General features: G+C 35.6%; 2 protein-coding genes across 2 annotated transcripts; both read right to left on the reverse strand.

Annotated features, from left to right (window-relative positions):
* Nucleotides 1–5726: 5726 nt before the first annotated feature.
* On the reverse strand, nucleotides 5727–10054 carry fam89a (family with sequence similarity 89 member A). Its single transcript, XM_048208414.1, has 2 exons — nucleotides 9674–10054; nucleotides 5727–7753 (listed from the first exon to the last, which is right to left on the reverse strand). Exons 1-2 carry the CDS (start codon nucleotides 9923–9925, stop codon nucleotides 7478–7480), a joined length of 528 nt encoding a protein of 175 aa, XP_048064371.1. The 5' UTR covers nucleotides 9926–10054; the 3' UTR covers nucleotides 5727–7477.
* Nucleotides 10055–15252: 5198 nt separating this feature from the next.
* sprtn (SprT-like N-terminal domain) lies at nucleotides 15253–22883 on the reverse strand. Its single transcript, XM_048208417.1, has 5 exons — nucleotides 22032–22883; nucleotides 21566–21665; nucleotides 20412–20540; nucleotides 18670–18961; nucleotides 15253–17567 (listed from the first exon to the last, which is right to left on the reverse strand). The coding sequence occupies exons 1-5, from the start codon at nucleotides 22337–22339 to the stop codon at nucleotides 16474–16476; spliced, it is 1923 nt and encodes a 640-aa protein (XP_048064374.1). The 5' UTR covers nucleotides 22340–22883; the 3' UTR covers nucleotides 15253–16473.
* Between the last annotated feature and the right edge of the window lie 477 nt (nucleotides 22884–23360).

Consider the following 23360-nt stretch of genomic DNA (forward strand, 5'->3'; position numbering starts at 1 on the left):
AGATCAGCATATTAGAATGATTTCTGAAGGATCATGTGACACTGAAGACTGGAGTAATGATGCTGAAAATTCAGCTTTGCCATCACAGGAATAAATTACTTTGTGAAATATATTCAAATAGAAAACAGTTGTTTTAAATTGTAATAATATTTCACAATATTACTGTTTTTTACTGTATTTTTAATTAAATAAATGTAGCCTTGGTGAGCAGAAGAAACTTCTTTTAAAAACATTAAAAATCTTAGTGGTTCCAAACTTTTGGACTGTACTGGATATATATATACAGTACTGTGCAAAAGTCTTAGGCACGTCAGTATTTTCACCCCCCTAAAAAGGTTTTAAGCCAGTTATTTATATATTTTGCTGGAGTGTGTCAATAGGAAATATCCGTTCACATTTCCAAACATTCATTTTGCCATTAATTGTAATAATCCAGTGAGATTTTTGAATACACAATAAGACTGATAACAGCCGGTGCTCCACATGGAAATCAGAGCTCACCATCATCAAATCCGTCTGTGATTACATGAAGAAACATATGAAACTGAGACAAACCAAATCCAGAAGAATATATATATATATATATATATATATATATATATATATATATACTAAAACATTAAAGGAACACTAAAGGAACTTTTTTCCCCCTGAAATAAAATAAACTTTAACTTGAAAAAATAAAATAAAAATGTAATCTTTATTATTTTTCTTCAGCTTATGAGTTTGGAACAACATGAGGGTGGGTAAAAGATAACAGAATTTTCATTTTTGGGTGAACTAACCCTTTAACAAAAAAAAGTTTTACGTGAATTTTTCTAAATTATAACAGTTGTAATGGCTTCTTTACCATTGTCTCTGCTGCATGGGCAACACATACTTCCCTTGTTGCATTTTGAGCAGGAAAATCCCTGGTCAACGTGACGCGGACACATTCAATAAAGATTACAGTAATCCAACTCAATCTCCTGAACAGGTGCTTAGGCCCAAACTCGGAGGTGTGGATTTCCAATAAGAGATTTAGTGCACAGCAATAAAACACCCTCATATGGAAACAATGAAGACCAACATCTAGCCTCCCTTTAGCTTAAGAATACTGTATAAAAGTATCTGTATGACACAATATCCTATTAAATGTACTGAGATATCAAGTTAAAGACAGTACAGTTACACCTGTGAGCAGTGGAATATCATAATATCCTCACTGGCCTGCAGCTGTGTCTAGATCGGTCAGACTCACAGATGTTATTCATCTCCTCAATATATGGCATGATCTTGTGACTTTTAATCCCATTGTCAGTTTGTTCCTGCCAGGTCAGGGCAAGGACTCAATGTTCCTGCCGTTAGTAATATGCCAATTAGAGCTGGACACAATTCAAACAGCAACTACATGTGGTGACCAGTGTCACTGTAGCATATAAAGCAGAGCATCTCTGGCTATGTTAACAGACTAGCATAGTATACTAATAACTTACTATAGCTACAGCATATAGCCTGTGTTTGTGATTACTGCATAAAGGCCTTGATGTTACATTGTGTTTTATTTATGTTTGTGCGGCTGTCATCCATGAGGGTCTGCTGCTTTACTTACATTTTGTGTTTGTTTATTTTGATAATAAAGTGTGTTGAATATCCTCTGGTTCCCTGAGCCTTAAACATTGTTACAAATTCTTTCTCAATATTGCATATTGCCTCCTGTTTTTTAAGAAGTATTATGCTCATTTACAGATTCATAATTTGAATCATTTAATCATTTAAAGGTGCCATCGAATGTTTTTTTACAAGATGTAATATAAGTCTAAGGTGTCCCCTGAATGTGTCTGTAAAGTTTCAGCTCAAAATATCCCATAGATTTTTTAAAATTAATTTTGGGGCATCATTAGAAATGCACCGATTCAGGCTGCGGCCCCTTTAATTGCTCGCTCTCTCCGCCCCCTCCCGAGCTCTTGACTTTATCATTGCATAAACAAAGTTCACACAGCTAATATAATCCTCAAAATGGATCTTTACAAAGTGTTCGTCATGCATGCTGCATGCATACATCGGATTATGTGAGTATTGTATTTATTTGGATGTTTACATTTGATTCTGAATGAGTTTGAGGCTATGCTCCGTGGCTAATGGCTAATACTACACTGTTGGAGAGATTTAAAAAGAATGACGTTGTGTTTATGAATTATACAGACTGCAAGTGTTTAAAAAATGAAAATAACAACGGCTCTTGTCTCCATGTTTACTGTAAGAAACAATGGTAACTTTAACCACATTTAACAGTACATTAGCAACATGCTAACGAAACATTTAGAAAGACAGTTTACAAATATCACTAAAAATATCATGTTATCATGGATCATGTCAGTTATTATTGCTCCATCTGCCATTTTTCGCTATTGTCCTTGCTTGCTTACCTAGTCTGTTGATTCAGCTGTGCACAGATCCAGACGTTAATACTGGCTGCCCTTGTCTAATGGCTTGAACATGAGCTGGCATATGCAAATATTGGGGGCGTACATATTAATGATCCCGACTGTTACGTAACAGTCAGTGTTATGTTGAGATTCGCCTGTTTTTTGGAGGTCTTTTAAACAAATGAGATTTATATAAGAAGGAGGAAACAATGGAGTTTTAAACTCACTGTATGTCATTTCCATGCACTGAACTCTTGTTATTCAACTATGCCAAGATAAATTCAATTTTTAATTCTAGGGCACCTTTAATGTTCAAAAAACTCAACATTATTTCGTAATTTTCTTACAATTTACATTGTTGCCTGTTTTCATGCTCGGTTTCTTTAAAACTTGCCTTCCAAAGAGCACAGTCTGCTCTAATTGGCCAGGCGGTTCCAGTCTGTTGTGATTGGTCTACCGCTTAGAACATGTGTCAGAAATGTAACGCCCCTTAACATAACTGCTGAGTATCTGTTCTGGAGGCTTCTGAGGCACTGCAAACATTACTGAACTTACACTAAATATGGCATAAGTTTTGCGGTATCATTTCAAGCCTGAGTCCAATAATGACAGTCAAGAAGAACAAGCTAATCAACCCTAACCATCTTCGCAAACATGACTTGTGCAGGGTTGGAAAAAACAGTGGCTGTGTTCGAAATCACATACTCTCTTGAGTAGATAAGTACTTATGCTTAGTGTTAAAAAAGTAAGTTTTATATAGTATGAATGTGTGTAGTATAAATGTAATCATAATACATTCGCCATGTTGTCACTGTCATGTGACCTACCAGCGTCAATTGCGTCGCTTCACTGCCATTCACAAATCCTCTCCCGTGGCCTCATGGGATAGTAAAGCGTCCATCGTATGTGCACTTCAGAATTATGCTGGTACTTTTTTTGCCTATTCTTTTATGAGTACTGTGAATTCAGACATTCTTCTTTTGTCACATACTATTTTTCGCCTACTATATAGTAGGGAAGTATGCGATTTTGTATGCGACACAGTGTCTCTTGGACATGTGACAACACACTACTAACACAACCAGGCATTGCCACTTTCTTCTGTACACCCTGGCATTATTTAAATGAGGGATAATGTGACGTGTAAATTTTTGTGGAACTTAACTCTACAATGGACTCTTTTCAGGGAGTTCAGAAACAGTGCTGGTATTTACTGGTATAGAGAATAACTCCCTTTGAAGTGACTTTGTGCTTTATAATTTTGCAGAACTTTTTCATCCTCAAACAGCAACATTACACACTAAAGAAAGCAGAAAATGTATGTACTGTATGTATGTATGTATGTGTATATATATATATATATATATATATATATATATATATATATATATATATATATATATATATATATATATATATATATATATATATATATAAAAGCATAATAGGATCCCTTTAAATATAAGTAGTTCCCATTTTAAGTGTCTTTAACTATTATGTAATAACATTTAAATTAATCATTTGATACAATTAAGTTATAGAGTACCTCAGAGATGACATGTTTTTGTATGCAAAACCCGGAAGCAAGTTAGCATTTTAGCACTTCCGGTTCCATCGCCCTAAAGTCTATGGGTTTTTTGAATGGGTTTTTGCTAAATCGTCTGAAATAAGGTCTGTGGTTAACAAAGCCTCTAAATACTTTTACGTTTTGATCTATGACATAAAACACACCAGTTATAACCTGCTTGTGATTTTTTTAAACCTTTATTTTGTCTTAAAAATGGCGGTTGCTAACAAGTTGCTAAAAGGGACTACTTCCTTTGGCGGGGACTTTAGACGTCATTATGACAAATGGGACATTTGGACAGCATTTCTCATAAAAAAGTGGATAAGTATTCATAACATCACAGATCATAATCGGCGAGCATGTTTTTAAATAAAGTTGTTTTTTAAATAAAGTTTGAGGAAGCTCAGAGTTGGTGACGTTGATCTGCGACCATGGTGTCTGTAGTCCGTTTATAGCTTAGCTTTTTATGTCTGATTTATAAATGTTAACTTGTAAAGATTATCTTGATAGACAAAACGTGTAAGTGTCATAACCCTTTGTTAAACACAGTGCTTATTTTTTGTGTTTTTCCAAAAGTCTATGCGAAAAATGCATAGGATTTCGATCGAAGGAACCCGTGCGCCTCTAACTTCCGGGTTGGCCTACAAAAACACATCATCTCTGAGGTACTTTATTGTGTACATACAAGTTTTTACTTTGTACTTATATTTAAAACAATACCTGCATGTAATTACAGCTGTAATTAATTAATTACACAGTTATTACTGTGTAATTATACTGTATTTACATAATTTACTATAATTACACAGTTGACCCTTCCCTTACTCCTTCAACCTAACCATACCACCAAACCTGTCCTAATCATACCTGTATCCCACCTAAATAGCAGCAAAAGTGTTTTGCAATAAAACATGAACACAATAAGTACACTGTACCTAAAAAAATATATATATATATTTTTTTTACTTAAGTACATAGTAGTTAAAGACACCTAATATAAAGTGTGACCAGTAAGGCAGTCCAGCATTATTCTAAATAAACTTTTCAAACAGTAATATTGTATGTCACACACGTGACCTCATTATGTTGCATGTTTAATTCAGCAAGTGGTATCATGTTATTATCTTGGAAATAAAATGGTAATTTTGCATTTTTAATCCAGATCTGTGTATAAATGTCTTAACATTTAGCAGGTTGATCAAATGAAAAAGGATATGGAAGGTTGAATCGAGTACATTGCATTATTGGAGATGATATTCCATACAGTAAGCTAATATTCAATATGTAGGTCAACCTGAAAATATGCATACATAAAATTTGCATACTGTGCTGCATACTATATATTGAAGTATAGTCATAATGAGTACACTATGCACATTTCCAGATATAAATCACCTAAACTAATTTTGTCAAAGCAGTATAAAAGAACTCTATCCCACAATGCAATGCACTCAATCTGACCGTCCATTTCCAGTGTGATGGATGAAACTAGATCAGATCAGCTGCAATTTTTAATATCTTGATAAACAGGATGCCAGAAGTTAAGATATTTATATACAAAATTGCATTAAGATGCAAATTAAACAAGATAACTGGACAACTGAATTAAGCAGTCTGAAACTTTTATTGCGGGGTTGTCTATTTTTTCCACTTCTTAACTATATAAATATATAGTACTATTCATATATAGTACTTTTGTACTGTGTAGAACATTGTAAAGTGACAGAAAAGTAGCAACAAAAACGCTCAAGGACCATACATTATTATATTTATTTTATATAGCTAACACACACACAATAAAACACACAAAATGGATCATTCCTGTATCAATTATCAATTCAAACACATCTGACAACTTTGCAAAACATACAAGAACATGGACTGACCAGAAACATCAAACAGACAAAAGCCATCTAACAGAATAATGTACCATCTTTGTATACAAAACAACTGCAGAAATCATTTCACAACCAACCACAGAGTTCAAACGGGCCAAAAATTACTTTTACTGACTCCTATGCAAATTACGAAATCCGAGAGGAAATTTCCTAGCAGGATCACAGCAATAAATCACCACAGGGTAGAAGATAATGAGGCGGGTGGCGAGGAGACATTTTCAGGGTGGAACGTTCTGCTGTTAATTAGAGGGACTGAAATGGATGCATGAAGATGCTGGATGTAGATATGAAATTATATGATAAGAGAGGGCCAAAAATGGCAAAAACACCTGGATTCAAAGCCGAGGTGCGTCAAGGCACGATGTGTGAAGTTCAGTGCTGCTTTTGGTCAAAGCACCTAAAGCCTTGTGGTTGCATAACAAGATCCTTATTTTTTTTTTCTCTCAAAAATTGAACCAAATAAGAAGGTTATAAATTGGAAGAGTGTTAAAATTGAATCATAAATGCTGGGAATTTTAAAAAGCGGTGTGATTGTGTCTGCTGGTGCGAGAAAAAACATTTCAGAGCTCAAACACACAAGAGGTAGAACAAATTCTCTCTCTGCTGATATTAATATTCATGTAGATGAAACATCTCTGAAGATTGTCAGTTCTCAGTCAGAATTGGATGATCCATCATGATGCACTTTTTGAATTCCAGGCATTCGATTCACCAACACGTCGAGAAAATGCTTACATTATGGCATGCTGTGATAACATTCACAATATGCATACACTGCTTTTGTTTTTGGTTGCTTGATGGCCATATGTACTTGCAAAGTTTATTATCTCACATTTTGAATACAGGTGACCTCATGTGCGTCACTTGACATTTGAGCAAAAAGACACATGATGATTCTCCCATGATATGCACTGAGAGGGATTTCAGTGCAATGGAAGACTGAATCAAAGCAGCAATTATAAGGAAATAAATAAAACATCTACAATACATGATCTAGCATAGGTTTACATAAGGTGGGAAGGAAATGTTATGGAGCTGGTTATCGATTTACTTACACAGTATATAGATATGTTCATAATGAGTTACACATAATACAATAAGAAAACTGGAACATTGAGTTTTGTTTTGGTGATGCTGTCACAAGCTCTTTGTGTTGGTTATACCCTGGATTATATGTCAGCGAAGAATAGGTAGCATTTCCAGCATATTCAGAATTGATATTTTTAATAAAAACAAACCCCTGTTTCCTGTAAGCACCCAGCGAGCGACTGCTCAGCGAGAAATAAGACTTTTATAAATCCAGAGGGGTGAAGCGTCAAAATGTCTTTAAATTCACCAACATAAATTTAAGCATGATTTACTGTAAACATCATTATGAAATGATATGCTTCTGCCCTTATAAAAATGATCTTATAAAATTTCCGATGTTGATTAAATCAGGAAAAAAAAAAAAATACTATATTATACAATAAATAATAATCCTCATTTATATTTCCTATAGAAAGAGTCTGCTGTAAAACTAAACGATGCCAGCAAACTAAATTATGGCACAGCTTGTTTTCATAAACCAAAAAAAAAAAGATAAAAAAAAAAAGTCAAGCATTTTATATTGTGATATGGAACGAGTCATGTATCCAGCTGTCCTTGGATGTCCCGTTTTTAGGAGATGTATCATTTCCATCTGGCGTTTCGGTTGGCGTCATACCGGATTCAGTATAATATTCCTCATCTTCATCGAAATAGCCGTTCTCCATTCCATACGGTCCATCTGCACTGGACACAGCGGAGAGGTCCTGGCAGCTGCCTTTGTACTCCTGGATGGACTCGTGAAGGGACCAGAGCTGACAGAGCAGGGACATGTCCTGCTGCCGCAAGCCCACCTGCGCAAACACAAACTGTAATGAGTACATACAGAACGATCAAAGAGACAACAAATTGCATACTAGAACAAACATTTACTTTGAAATCTACCTGTGGTATTTAGCAAAGTCATATAATGTATATTTTGTGCTTGCATTCCAAGCCTAATGTTCCTCAGGTTTACCTTTGTTCTGACATTGTAATGGTTTGTAATCTTTTCTCAGTGATAGTTCAAGTGTTACAGCAAAAGGTAAAGCAATACACTTAAAAATAGCCGAAGGACCCAAAACAGAACCTGTTGTTTTTAAGTAACATGTCTAAATCGAACATTTCTAGGCATCACAGATAAGAAAAATATCTACATTTAACACGTTAATATCCATATTTAATGAGTAAAATATCTAGCTTCCGTAAGACCACCTTCCATATTCAACTTACAAAAAAAGCCTAACTGACGTCGCATCAGTTACGCTTTTTTTGTAAGTTGAATACGGAAAGCGTAGGACATTTAGCCTAGATATTTTAACTTATAACATATGGATATTTTTCTTACAAAAATGCATTGCTTTGCTTCAGAAGGCCTTTATTAACCCCCTGGAGCCGTGTGGAGTACATTTATGATATATAGGATGCACTTTCTTCAGTATTCGCCTGAGAGAAGTCATATAGCTACACCTAGATGGCTTGAGGATGAGTAAAACATGGGGTAATTTTCATTTGAAAAACATTTACATAACATTTTTGTTCATCGCAGGTGCTTTTTAAACATTCAAACGGAACATTTTTAGTCATCACAGACTAGTTCTTAATGAACAATCAAACATTTGAATTGAACATTGTTGGATATCAAAAAAAGTGTTCAAATCATTCAAATCAAACATTATGGTCTTGTCTAAAAAGAACGCTTTGAACAAGACCGTAATGTACTTCGATAGAACAAAAAAACACCTTGATTTTTTTTTTTTTTTTTTTTATGTTTTAAACATTCCTGCAAATTCCCAACAACAGTATGTTCGATTTGCATGCTCCGAATGTGCCTGTGATGAACAAATAACTTTGGTTTGTACGTTTTTATCTTCCCTCTGGTGGCCAAATATGTTCGATTCGAATGGTCGGAACTAGTCTGTGATGTTCAAAGCGTTCGAAGCAAACCTTTTTAGGCATCGCAGACTAGTTCCGAACAATTTTTGGCATCAGATGGAAGTTACTTACAAACCAAAGTTATTTGTTCATCACAGAACATGCAAATCAAACATAGGTAGGAATTTACAGGGGTGATCAAAACATTCAAATAAAAAAATAAAAAAAAGTTGAAAAAGTGATGTTCAAAACATCGGAAGCGAATATTTTTGGGCATCACAGTAGTTACGAACCGAACATTTGTGTTCAACACAGGCATTATCGGAACATTTCAATCAAACACGGTTGGGAATCACAGGCTGTTCAAAACATTCAAATCTTCTTTTTTTTTTTTTTCCAGAGTCATTTGAAGCGAACATTTTTTTGGCATCACACAGGCATTTAAATCATTTCTATCGATCATTTTTGGGCATCACAAGCAGGTTTCAAATGTACGATCCAATCATTCGAATCGAACATTGTTGGAAATTCGTGCTCAAACCACTAAAACATTTCGAGGATTTGAGGATCAAGGTCAAGTTCAAAACATAATAAGATTTTTTTTTTTTTTTTTTTTTTTTGGCAATCACTGACTAGTTTCGATTCGAACATTCGCTTTCAAATATTTCGAAATGAACAAGTTCTTAAACGAACTTTTAAATCCATTAACGTTCCAAAAATGTTCTATTGGCTCCTGTGATGTCAAAACATGTTGTTCTCGAGTCGTTCGGAAGCTCACTTTGAGACACAAGCACTGACAAGTTAAATGAACGCCTGCGGTCAGGAGAACAGCTGTTGCCTACTATTCTGTACCCCCTTACCATCTCTTTTCTCAGCAAAGCCAGGGCGGCATCCAGGTTTGCTGGTTTATTCGCCAGCAGACTGTCCGTGTTATTCCGTCCTCGGCTCAAGTCATCCTGAATCATGGTCTTCTTCACATACATCCTCTCCATCTCTCTCCACGACCCGCCGCTGGAGTTGAGCAGTCCGCTCAGGCTCTTGGGCAGCGGCGGTAGACCCTCAATACAGGCCAGCATGCCGCCCGCTGCTCCATTCCCAACCTTACCATTCATACTAACATTCACAAATAACACGCTCTGCTTACAGACGAGAGTACAGTAACGGCATGTGATAATTTTCTTAAAGACCTTTACACTCCAACGTCGAAAAACCCATGTAACAGTCACCGCTCCGAACAACACCTATAATCTCTAGCCTAGAACTCGCACTTCCTGTCGTTTTAAAGAGACCCAGAGCAGACTGGGCGTGGCCGCCAATGACGGACAGGAAGGTCATTGAATATTCATGAGAATTAAGTTCTGATTTAATCTTTTCTTCTGATCAAAGCACAGCCAGAGCTATTATGCGGTAACCTACATTTTCATCGCATGTACATTATTTAGATTTGCTACTGACCTGTTTTAAAAAAAAAAAAAAAAAAACAATAATGATACAAAATAAAAAAATGTAATCTGTTCCCAAAACACTATATACACAATACTTCTATATTATATTCACTTTATGAAGTGTTAAAAAAGAAACACTTTTATAAATACAAATGTGCTGCATGTATGCTGTTATATTCCAATTAAACACTGAAATTTTGATTACTTTGATTAAAACCAGATCACAGTCCTCTAATGGCAGCTCAGACCTTGGCTTGAAGAACACATGGGCAGGAAATGGCCAGGATGAATTGACTCAGGGTGAGGTCAGGGCCGGAATCCCGACACGGAACAAAGGTGTCAGTAGCGGGCAGATGGTGACCACGATCAGCCACGGATCCGCCCCTCTGACACAACACACCCAGCTGCAGCTGAACACAAAGCATTGACATGAGGCCATTACAAAGACAGCATGTGCACACAAACACACAAAGACAGCTCAGATGCTGCTAAACTTCCCTGACTCCTTTATCATCCAATGAACTGAATACACAAAGTAACTAAAAAACTGAAATCCCCGATCTGGCTGAAACTGTTATCTGTGTGTGAGACTCCTGAGAACAGTGGGTTGCAAAAAGATCTGACCACAAGGATATTTTGTCATGTTGTAAAAAACAATGTGGACCCAAACAATTCCAAAGTATCCATTCTTTACCGTTCTTGTGTAATTTCTTTGTTCTGTACCACATGTTGTCCACATGAAGTGCCTTACTATTAATGTTATCATTATTCATTATTCAGTATCGCCAACACTGAGCCGGCATTTGAATGTAAACACGGAAGAGGAAAAACTGTTAAAGGTGCCCTAGAATTAAAAATTGAATTTACCTTGGCATAGTTGAATAACAAGTGTTCAGTACATGGAAAAGACATACACTGAGTTTCAAACTCCATTGTTTCCTCCTTCTTATATAAATCTCATTTGTTTAAAAGACCTCCGAAGAACAGGCGAATCTCAACATAACAACGACTGTTACGTAACAGTCGGGGTGTACGCCCCAATATTTGCATATGCCAGCCCATGTTCCCAACATTATGAAAGGCATTAGACAAGGGCAGCCAGTAACGTCTGGATCTGTGCACAGCTGAATCATCAGACTAGGTAAGCAAGCAAGAACAACAGCGAAAAATGGCAGATGGAGCAATAATAACTGACATGATCCATGATATCATGATATTTTTAGTGATATTTGTAAATTGTCTTTCTAAATGCTTAGTTAGCATGTTGCTAATGTAGGCTACTGTTGGTTAAAGTTACCATTGTTTATTATTGTATTCACGGAGACAAGAGCCGTCGCTATTTTCAATTTTAAACACTTGCAGTCTGTATAATTCATAAACACCTTCATTCTTTATAAATCTCTCCAACAGTGTGTAATGTTAGCTTTAGCCACGGAGTACTATCAAACTCGTTCAGAATCAAATATAAACACCCAAATAAATACTATACTCACATGACCCGAAGCATGCATGCAGCATACATGATGAACATCTTGTAAAGATCCATTTTGAGGGTTATATTAGCTGTGTGAACTGTGTAAATGCACTGTATTATAAAGTCGCGAGCTTGATGGGCAGGGAGCATGAGATTTAAAGGGCCAGCAGCCCATTAATCTGTGCATAGTTAATGATGCCCCAAAATAGGCAGTTAAAAAAATTAATAAAAAAAAATCTATGGGGTATTTTGAGCTGAAACTTCACAGACACATTCAGGGGACACCTTAGACTTATATTACATCTTGTAAAAAAAACGTTCGATGGCACCTTTAAATAAAGTCGTTATTTTTGTTTTGTTTTTGAGCACAAAAAGTATTTGTCGCTTCATAACATTAAGGTTGAACCAATGCAGTCAAGTTTACTATTTTAACAATGTTTTTACTACTTTTCTGGACCTTGAATGCGGTAATTAAGTTGCTTTCTATGGGAGATAAAAATTAATTAAGCTCCACCCCTTAGATCCACAGAGGTGGAGCTGGACAAGGTGAAGCCACACCTATTCGGCTCTGCATTTATTTCTATCCTGTTAATTATTTATACAATGACATGTAATTGTAATTAATAAAGTAATTAATAGCTAATAAAGCTAATAGCTAATTTCATGTCTGAGCTTGACCAGAGGTTATTTTGTAAGGGGCCGTTCACACAGAACACATTTTCGTATTTCACTGTGACGTTTTTCCATTGTTTTTCTATGCAAGCGCTTCTAAATGTATGTGTTTGAAAGTTGCGCTCGCATCTTTTGCAGCATCTTGCACATGACAGTTCTAAAAAAGCAGTGCTCAAGGTAAAAGTAGTCCAGCTTTTAAAAACCGCGTCTCTAAACCTTGAATTTTTATCATCTACCCTGCATCATTTTTGCATTCCACTGTGCTACTTTTCCATTGTTTTTCTATGTAAATATGCGGCAGATGGATGTCTTTGACCATTGAGCTTGCATCTTTTGCAGCGTCTCACTCACACACGTCATTCTAAATTGCAATGCTGAAGTTAAAATTAGTGTTGTAAAATCGATTAATCGCATCTAACATAACAGTTTGTAAAATATATATATATATATGCAGTGTTGGGGTAACACATTACAAGTAATCAGATTACTTTTTTCAAGTAACTAGTAAAGTAACACATTACTTTTAAATTTACCTCAAAAATTTCTGAGTTACTTTTCAAATAAGTAATGCAAGTTCCTTTGTTTTCCCATTTATTGACTGACTCCTCGTGTAAACATGATGGTTATTCTAGACTAGTTCTAGACTAAATGTGAGCATACATCTACTCATTTACTTCTTCTCCTGCGTTCTATTCTTCTGTATTCCAGAATGGCAGCACAGCTAAAAGTCTTGTTTGTTTGAACTGCGCCCTCTACTGTACAGGCATGAATTTGCATTTCCTTCAGTCTGAGGCTTTTGACTTTTGGTGTGAATGGGTTTTATATTTGCCAAAAATAGAATTTTTTTGTTGTTACAAAAACAAACAAACAATCAAACAGCCCAGGTGAGAAAAAGTAACACAAAAGTAACGTAACACATTACTTTCCATAAAAAGTAACTAAGTAACGCAATTAGTTACTTTTTTAGGGAGTAACGCAATATTGTATTGCATTACTTTTAAAGTAACTTTCCCATATATATATATATATATATATATATATATATATATACACACATACATACATATACATATATATACATACATACATACACAGACATACACATTATATATTTACAAACTTTTGTTAGATATGATTAAACTAAACTTTTTCAACTTTTTGATGTAACTTTTAAAAACATGTCTTGAGATCTTTTTTTTTTTTTCTTCTCATTCCTAGGGCTGCACGATTAATCATGATTAATCGTTTGCAAAATAAAAGTCTGTGTTACGTAATATGTGTGTGTTCTGTGTATAATTATGTATATATAAATACATGCACATACATGAATATATTAAAAATATATATATTTATATATAAAATGTTTATATTTATATGTAATATAATATATATATAAATATGTATAATTATTTATACATGAATATATTTCTTAAATTTATATATGTATGTGCATGTATTTATATATACATAATTATTATACACAGAACACACACATATATTACGTAACACAGACTTTTATTTTGCAAACGATTAATCTCGATTAATCGTTGTGCAGCCCTACTCATTCCGCTGCTTGTATCTTGCGTTTTTTCCAAGTGTGGGTATCTGCAGATTGGAGTAATGGTCGTGAAAAAAGGTCTTTACAATTGGTCGCGAAAGCTGCCTGTTAGGGTGTGGGGTAATTTTGTGAATTGCCCCTAAGTCTTTATCCTATAAAAATACATCCTTGAATTAAAAACAAGTCTATAAATTTTTTAAATGGTACAGCGTTAAAAAGGTACCAGAATTGCCCATATGTAAAACTTGGAATAAATAAAACATAAATATGATTATATATATACAGTACAGTCCAAAAGTTTGGAACCACTAAGATTTTTAATGTTTTTAAAAGAAGTTTCGTCTGCTCACCAAGGCTACATTTATTTAATTAAAAATACAGTAAAAAACAGTAATATTGTGAAATATTATTACAATTTAAAATAACTGTTTTCTATTTGAATATATTTCACAAAGTAATTTATTCCTGTGATGGCAAAGCTGAATTTTCAGCATCATTACTCCAGTCTTCAGTGTCACATGATCCTTCAGAAATCATTCTAATATGCTGATCTGCTGCTCAAGAAACATTTAATGTGTACAATTGTACAAAATATTTGTGTACAATATTTATTTTCAGGATTATTTGATGAATAGAAAGTTCAAAAGAACAGTGTTTATCTGAAATCTAATCTTTTGTAACATTATAAATGTCTTTACTGCCACTTTTGATTGATTTAATGCATCCTTGCTGAATAAAAGTATTCATTTCTTTAATTTCTTTTCAAAAAAATAAAAATAAAAATTCTTACTGACCCCAAACTTTTGAACGGTAGTGTATAATGCTACAGAAGCTTTGTATTTCAGATAAATGCTGTTCTTTTGAACTTTCTATTCATCAAGGAATCCTGAAAAAAAAGTACACAACTGTTTTCAACATTGAAAATAATCATAAATGTTTATTGAGCAGCAAATCAGCATATTAGAATGATTTCTGAAGGATCATGTGACACTGAAGACTGGAGTAACGATGCTGAAAATTCAGCTTTGCATCACAGGAATAAATTACTTTGTCAAATATATTTAAACAGTACACAGTTATTTTAAATTGTAATAATATTTCACAATATTACTGTTTTTATTTTTAATTAAATAAATGTAGCCTTGGTGAGCAGATGAAACGTCTTTTAAAAACATTGAAAATCTTAGTGGTTCCAAAATTTTGGACTGTACTATATATATATATATATATATATATATAAAACCATTTTTCACCATCTAGAGTGTTTTAAGAAGACAAAGGGATACCAAATTAATTAACTGAACATTTATTTAAACAACAAAGTTATCAAAGGAAACAGTCAAGCATAAATCAGGCACAATTTTGAGTTTAAAACACGATAGAAAATCCACTCAACATTTAACAAAATCAACGCACAAACATTTAAAACCACTTAATAAACTTCTCAATTTTATATTAAAATAGAGTATAAATCAATATAAAACCATTTTTAAAACAAAGTCTGGCCCTAAATCGGCCAACAGTAAATTGTGCAAAGTTTTCACTCCCAACAGAGAATGATGCATTACCACCACAGTTTGCCTTTATCAGAACCTGTAGTGCATGTTAGAACCGCATGCATACATTACGAATTACGTCACAGATGCCTGGAGCATGAAAACACTTAACAAATCACTGCGTCCTGCAGGTAAATCAATATTATGTGCTTGGGCCTATAAGTGAACCACGCCAAAAGTAACATCTGCGTGTTCTAGGTGTAACATTAGCGGCGTGACCTCATCATCAGGCATTGTTTCCTTCAAAGGTGGGTCGCTGCATTTGAAACACAATACGTCATGACTATTATTACATCACGAGGTGTTAACCTGCACACCTTAATATTCACATCTGGGTGGGGTTAATTTTTGAATGTGCACATTACTCTAAGGCACAAAGTATATGTGAATTTTTTATGCAGAAGGTGGGACAAGCTCCGCCCACTCATGGGACAACCTGACAGAGCTGTTATCGATGACACCGAGATGAAAGCGACCTTGCAAAGCCTGATCCGGCAGAAAAGCTAAGCACATCTAAATCCCACAGCGGACAGCCAACACGTGCACAATTCAGTACTGCTGAATCAGCATGAACCGCGGACATCAACCCGCACAAGGACAGTGACGTCTCTTTAAACCACTCATTCAGTTTCAACTAAGCTGTCAATCAGTGCTGACCACGCCCAACAATCTTGCCAGGATGCAAATGCTCTCTTTTTACAAAAATGAGGTAGATTAAGCCAGTAATTAGATTAGTACAAAATGAAATGTGGCATGTTTTGTGAGCTACTGTTCTGCTAAAGACTTACTGTGACTGACATAGTTATTGCATTGGAAGACAATTTCTCAGCACTATGACATAAAATAATCTTTCTATTTACAGCTATACCTGAGTTTTAAATAAAGGAATACCGCAGAAAATACCTCTCATAGCTTTAGTAAAGCCCTATGGCCTACTACTTTATGTTTTGAAAGATTATGACAGACAGGAATCTAAATGTTGATTAATTGTCGACTCAGGTACTTTGATGTGGCACACAGGGCAGTGGACGGTGATTTGGACTGGAGGATTATTTGCTTGCTGATCCCAGACTGCAGGCAGAACGGTGTCTCCGACCTCCTCTCTCTGCTGCACTGCGGACGTGGCAGACTCACCGGTTGTCCGCTGGAAGTAATCAAAGATATGTTCAGAGTTATGCTCTTCCCATGATCTTTTCTTGGCTCCTGAAGGCGTAGTCCCTGATGTCCGGGGGCTGCCAATGGATCTTGGGCTTGGAAAGTTGGATTCAGGCTTTCCAGAGCCTCCAAAGTGCTTGGACCCTGAAGTAGTTGAAGTATGTGAACTTTGGGGACTTCCAGTGTTTCGGAATCCTGAGCTTGCAGCATCTGACCCTAGTTTTTGGTTACTTCTGAAGAACTTAGAAATGTAACCTGGTGCGCTAGACTTTTGGGGGCTTCCAAAAGCTTTTGACTTTGAATCTGGGAATTCTGTTTTAGCACTGCTTCCAAAATATTTGGAGAGGTTCGACTCTGTAGAGCCAGGCTTTGGCCCTGTGGTGGTGGATGAATGATGGTTATTGATCAGGCTTGTTTTCCCAAAAGGTTTTGCGTCTAAGGCACTAGATGAAGATGGTCCATTACATTTAGAAGGGTTTGCTGCCGTGGCTTCTGTGTCAGGCTTGGAGGAACTGGAAGCACTGGTTGCTCTCTCCGGAGATTTGAGGATTATGGCCTGGAAAAGATCTCGTACTGACCTCTGCTTGCCTCTTGAGTCATTGCCTTTGGAAATTCTCACAGGCGAGCCATTGACGTTGACAAAGACATTAGTGTTGCCAACAGACTTCTTGCGGGGAACATTCGATGCACCTGAGCTGACTCTTTTGAACAAGTTTGTCTCAAAGGGCCGTAGTCTCGGAAGAAGCGGAGAGTCAGGAGGAGAGACCAGAGGTTCGGGCTGAGCTTTGGGAGGACTCTGACTCTGCTTGTTTGTGGAAGTCTGCATGTTTCCTCCAAGAATAAACCCTCTCCCACTGAATGGAATGACATTTCTGATGTCTTGTGAGCCAGAGCCTGCAACAAAATACATATTTGATTGTCCAGAAATGAGTACAATGTGGCACTATCAAAACAATGCTCTTTGTTTGTTCAAGCAGCCTGACATAGCAACACTGGCTCAACCAATGGCAATAGTGGGTGGGACCATCTGTTAGTTTGACCGATGGCAGACAGGGGAAGTGTTAAGAAAACCTGAGGTACGTTCCTGGCATGTAGGATTTACTGCAATTTCAAGATTCTGGCTTAAAAGCAGAATCTTGTAATTACAACTTTCAATCATGTCTTGTAATTACAACTTTCAATTTTCTGAAGCTCCCACTTGTGCCACCTGACCTCTGCAACATCATGTGGAAACAATGAGTCAAAATACTTGTTTAATAATTCCTATAAGGAATTTTACTATAAGAAAAATTTTCCATCATGTACTTAACCTCAAGTTGTTCCAAACCTGTATGAGTTTCTTTGTTCTGTTGAACACAAAAGAAGATATTTTGAAGAATGTCGGTAACCAAACAGTTGACATCCATAATATTTTTTTCTTATTATGAAAGTCGAATGGCTACTGTCAACTGTTTGGTTATCGATATTCTTTAAAATATCTTCTTTTGTGTTCAACACAACAAAGAAACTCATACAGGTTTGGAACAACTTGGGGGTAAGTGCATGATGGGAAAATTTTTTGGGTGAACTATCCCTTTAAATCTCAGGTATACTAAATGTTCTGCATTCCGCTCCGTCTCGAGCACAGTTCAGCACTGCACCCAGGCCTTTTAAAGTACACTCTGTGACCACGAGTGTGTATAGTGCACACTATCTAGTGGACCGCTCTTTTCAAGTGTTCAAATCACTTGCTGTTGAACACAAAATCTTGGCTGCACAAAATATATACATGTATGTGCATGTATTTATATATATATAATTATTATACACAGAACACACACATATATTACGTAAACACAGACTTTTATTTTGCAAACGATTAATCGCAATTAATTGTTGTGCAGCCCTACTCTAAAAAATTATCTAATTTGCTTTTTAATGTTTTTTTTTTTTTTTTTTTTTTTAAATATGCACATTTATACATGATTTAACAATGTGGTAATAGCAAATGGATCACCTGTTGTGCTGCTGGGAGGCTTTGAATCCTTAGAAGTTTCTATGGAAGGATTCTTGTCTTTCTTTTTGTCGGTTTTGCCTGTTTTCCCATAATTCTCTGGCTCTTTGATCTTGGTGTATGTTCCACCACAGGTCCTTTGGTGCTCAGCCCACCAGGGGTCTCTGGGCGAGGGAGGTCTGTTCATTGCACGCTTTACGTAACCAAAGAATGGGCGGCGATTCTGACAGGGTCCATTACAGCGCCACCAGTGCTGCCTGTACACGTCAACTTCATCGTGAAATGAGTGATATATCTGTGAAAAGATATGCAATACAGCACAGAGATTAATGTCATTAATGTTCTTGAGGTTAAACTCTCTCTGCTAGTCATCATGACACATACAATCTTATATCACATCATAGAGTCCAAACCTCTAATTAATTTCAAGTGAGAATACTTTTTAAACAGTCATTTATGAGCACTATTCATTTATAGCAGATGTATAAGCTAAGCTTACACTGCAGTCTTGAGGCTCACGGCATCCCGGACACAAATATTTTAACGATTCATAAAAGATGAATCACTGTCTGGTCAACTAAGATTTTGGTATGGACATAAAGGTTAGACCATGATTTTTAGCCAGTACTACAGCACACCATGAGTATATACTGGCAGCTTTTGCTGTTTGCTTTTTGCTTTTGGGATCTGACAGGACATTTGTTCCTGGATACTGTGACGCGTGACGACAGACGGGTTAGTTCACCCAAAAATGAAATTTATGCCATTAATTACTTGCCCTCATGTCATTCCAAACCCGTAAGATCTTCATAACACAAATTAAGATATTTTTGATGAAATGCAAGGTTTTTTTTGTATCCCCCATAGAAAGCAACACAATTACCGTCATTTAAGGACCAGGGCTGCATGTGCCGTGGTTTTGGGATGCTTTTGGGAAACGTCCCAAAAGCATCGTAAGCTTAAGTTGATCGTAGCTCCATTGAAACCAATGGAGCTACGATCATCTTAGGCTTACGATGCTTTTGGGAAACGCTACCCAGAAAAGTAGTAAAGACATTGTTAAAATAGTCAACTTGACTACAGTGGTTCAAATGTTATGAAGCGACAAGAATACTTTTTGTGCGCACAAACAAAGCAAAAATAATGACTATTCAACATTTCTTCTCTACCCTGTCAGTCTCATATGAAGTTAATGCAGTGCAGCGCTTCCGTGTTTAAGTCCAAAGGCTGGCTCGGTATTGGCCGACGCTGATCATGTGAGCACCACGGCACATGCATGTGATGCTGACACAGGAGCCGGCCAATACTAAGCTGGCGTTCGGACGTAAATACAATTCAGCAGCGCTGAACTGCGTTCACTGCATACAAGTCTGACAGGGTAGAGAAGAAATTGTTGAATAAAGTCATTATTTTTGTTTTGTTTTTGCGCACACAAAGTATTCTCACTGCTTAATAACATTAAGGTTATACCACTGTAGTCACATGGACTATTTTAACAATGTCTTTACTACTTTTCTGGACGGAATAACGGAAATTACATTGCTTTCTATGGGAAAGAAAAAAACCTCTCGGATTTCTTCAAAAAGATCTTCATTTGTGTTTCGAAGATGAAAGAAGGTCTTACAGGTTGGGAACAACATCAGGGTGAGTAATTAATGACAGACATTTCATTTTTGGGTGAACTAATCCTTTAACAACTGAATATTGTTTAATAATCTGATCTGAATATCAAAAAAGTGTCGTACAGTGATTTTTGTGCCGCTTGCTTGGTTGATTCTGTCCATGTGTTTACAGAACTCTGGTCCGTGACCGTCTCGATCTCTGTTGTTTTGAGTCACAAAAAGAAGAGCATGGATCATTTCATGAAGAAGAGTCTGTGAAAAGAAACAGAAACATTAAAATCAAGCTGCAACTGATCATGAAATACATTTAGGACACTTTTTTATTTTAAACTTTCATCATGTAAAGTTGTAAGGTGGAGGAAGTTATTAGATTAATTACATAGCTTTATATAAAACATAAAACAAAGCTTTTTTTTTTGTAGAATAAGGTGCATTATTGAATTATAAACAATAAGAACAAAATCATGTATTTATTAATCCTGTAAAGTCTGACATTTGAAATATTAGAAATCTATTTTTTTTTTTTTTTAAATGGAAGAGCTTATTGAACCTTTAGACAAAATATAAAAAGGTTTGCATATGTGTTTTATGTTGAGTATCATATTTGATACAATCAGGCTTTTATGGTTCATATAGTACATATGATATAGTGAGAATATGGAATATACACTCACCTTGAGGAGGAAAATAACATTAATATTATTCAGAGGCCCAAACTGAGCAAAAATATGCAATTTATGCGAAAAAGTAAGATGAAATTATGACAGCATGTAAGGTAACTCAATGAGATTTTATAACAGTATGGCAAACTACTTGCATAAAATGCATATAAATATCAGTCATCACTAATTATCTCCCAATAATAAGTCTCAGTAAGATGATTTGTATATATAAATATATATTTGTGTGTGTGTGTGTGTGTGTGTGTGTGTGTGTGTATGTGTGGATAATCAAGTAATCAAAGTTGCTTAAATCCAGTAAATATTCATCTTGAAATATTATGATTACAGTATTAAAGTTATTCTTGCGTTATTTTTAAATATCATTAAAGATTTCACAGCACAAAGACATGTACCATGACTTGAAGGTGGAATTTTTTTTTTTACAATTATGCTAGAAGGCCTTTTTCTTGCTAAAAAAGGATAAACTATTAATATTAAAACTATTAGGTTTGTCAGTAAAGTAAAGTTTAGAGGCTTTACATATTATACAATAAGCTTGAGTTAAGACATTTTTTATTTTGACATTAAAAATGAAGAAAGTCAGATTTAACCAACCTGTACAAGATCTTTTCGGGGTCTGAGCTTCAGGAGTGGTTCACTGAGGCGAATAGAACATAAACCTCCTCTTCCCTCATAAGAGCAAACACCAGCACATCTGAGGGAGTCCAACATTAGCCAGTAATTAACATGAGTCAAAGACATCTATCTATCCATCTTCAATTCAATTCAAAATTTCTTTATTGGCATGACTGTAAATAATACAATATTGCCAAAGCATATATACATAAAACAATAATAAAAACATCTGTATAATAAAAGTCTATCTATCTATTTGTCTTTTTATCCATCTATCTATTTGTCTTTTATCTATCCATCTATTTGTCTTTTCATCTATCTTTTATCTATCCATGTATTTGTCTTTTTATCTATCTATCTGTCTGTCTGTCTTTTTATGTCTATCTATCTATCCATTTATAAGTTTTGCTGAGCATCATACAGAATAATCATTTGTGAATCTTACAGTGTCATCCGCGGACTCCACTTCACCTCCACACCGCTGAGTTTCCCCCAGAAAAACTTGTCATTAAACTGCAGGAACATGGCTCTTATGTCTGGATTGGGGTCCAGGGTCTCCCACGACTCATCCACGATGGACAACGGTCTCTCTGGTCTGGCCTGAGAGTAGGGAATCATATCCATCAGACCAGAGGAGTCAATCTTACGCCTTTTACTGGATTGACAGTCTTCATCACTCCATCCAGCAACCGATGTCTCCTGATCAAACTGCTCTTGTAAACGAAGAGCGAGTAAAAAGTCTTCATCCTCCATCTTCAGTCTGCTTCAGTAAGAATAAATTAACTGGATGACAACATCAACCAGCACAAAACCTCCACATATAACCATTAATCACGACCAACGAAACTCCCGCTTTATACATTAAAGGGTTTTGTATAAAGTTCGGGCTAATCGTTGGCTTTCATGAGTGTGACGATAATAATTAACGTCTCAAATTTTTTGAAATGACACTGTCAGTGCATTTCCAATAAAGACCTATGAAAAAATAATTGTTGGCCAATCATAAAGTCACACAGTGTGGGGAATGCTGGGAAATGTATTTCTATTTTTAGATTTTATAATGTTACGTTATATACACGAACAGCGCGACATTGGGGATATGCGGATATTGCAACATGCTATATCCAAACAGATACAATAGAGTTACGGAAATAAAATAAAAATGAATGCGGGGTTACGTTATTCTTACAGAAAATGTTGACTATTCAAAACAGTTGCACGGAGTTGATATAGCTGCACAAACAACAACAAATAGAACAATTAATCATTTGATATTTAATTATTCACTCCGATATTGAAATTTAGAGCCTTCTGAAAATATTGTCCTTATAAACAAGGTGATTTTCTTTAGGGTAATTTATATATTTTACTGTTAAACACTTCCTACAAAGGGGGTGGCACTTATTTTTGGCCTTGCTGTTTTTACTCAAATGGGCAAAAATATATATTTTAAAATCTGTGATACTTTATATTTGTGAGCTACGTTTGTAATAAAGTGTATGAATTAAAACGGTATGGCTGTTTTTTTTTTTTTAATCAAACGATGGCATATTAACATAAACAACAACAACAAAACGCATGTATCATACACCGAATGCAAATAACAACATGTTACGAGATGCAATTGTTATTATTATTAAATTATTCAAACATATTATAGTGCGTGAATCTTTGTTGTTGTGTATTTTGAAATGTTCGCTCTTCACGTGATGTGACTGACATCCACAGTCTATGCTGACATCACGGGCAGTGTTGCCAAGGGTTGCCAAATTGG

The sequence above is a fragment of the Megalobrama amblycephala genome, linkage group LG11 (assembly GCF_018812025.1).
Source record: "Megalobrama amblycephala isolate DHTTF-2021 linkage group LG11, ASM1881202v1, whole genome shotgun sequence".
In the NCBI taxonomy this organism is placed as follows: Eukaryota; Metazoa; Chordata; class Actinopteri; order Cypriniformes; family Xenocyprididae; genus Megalobrama; species Megalobrama amblycephala.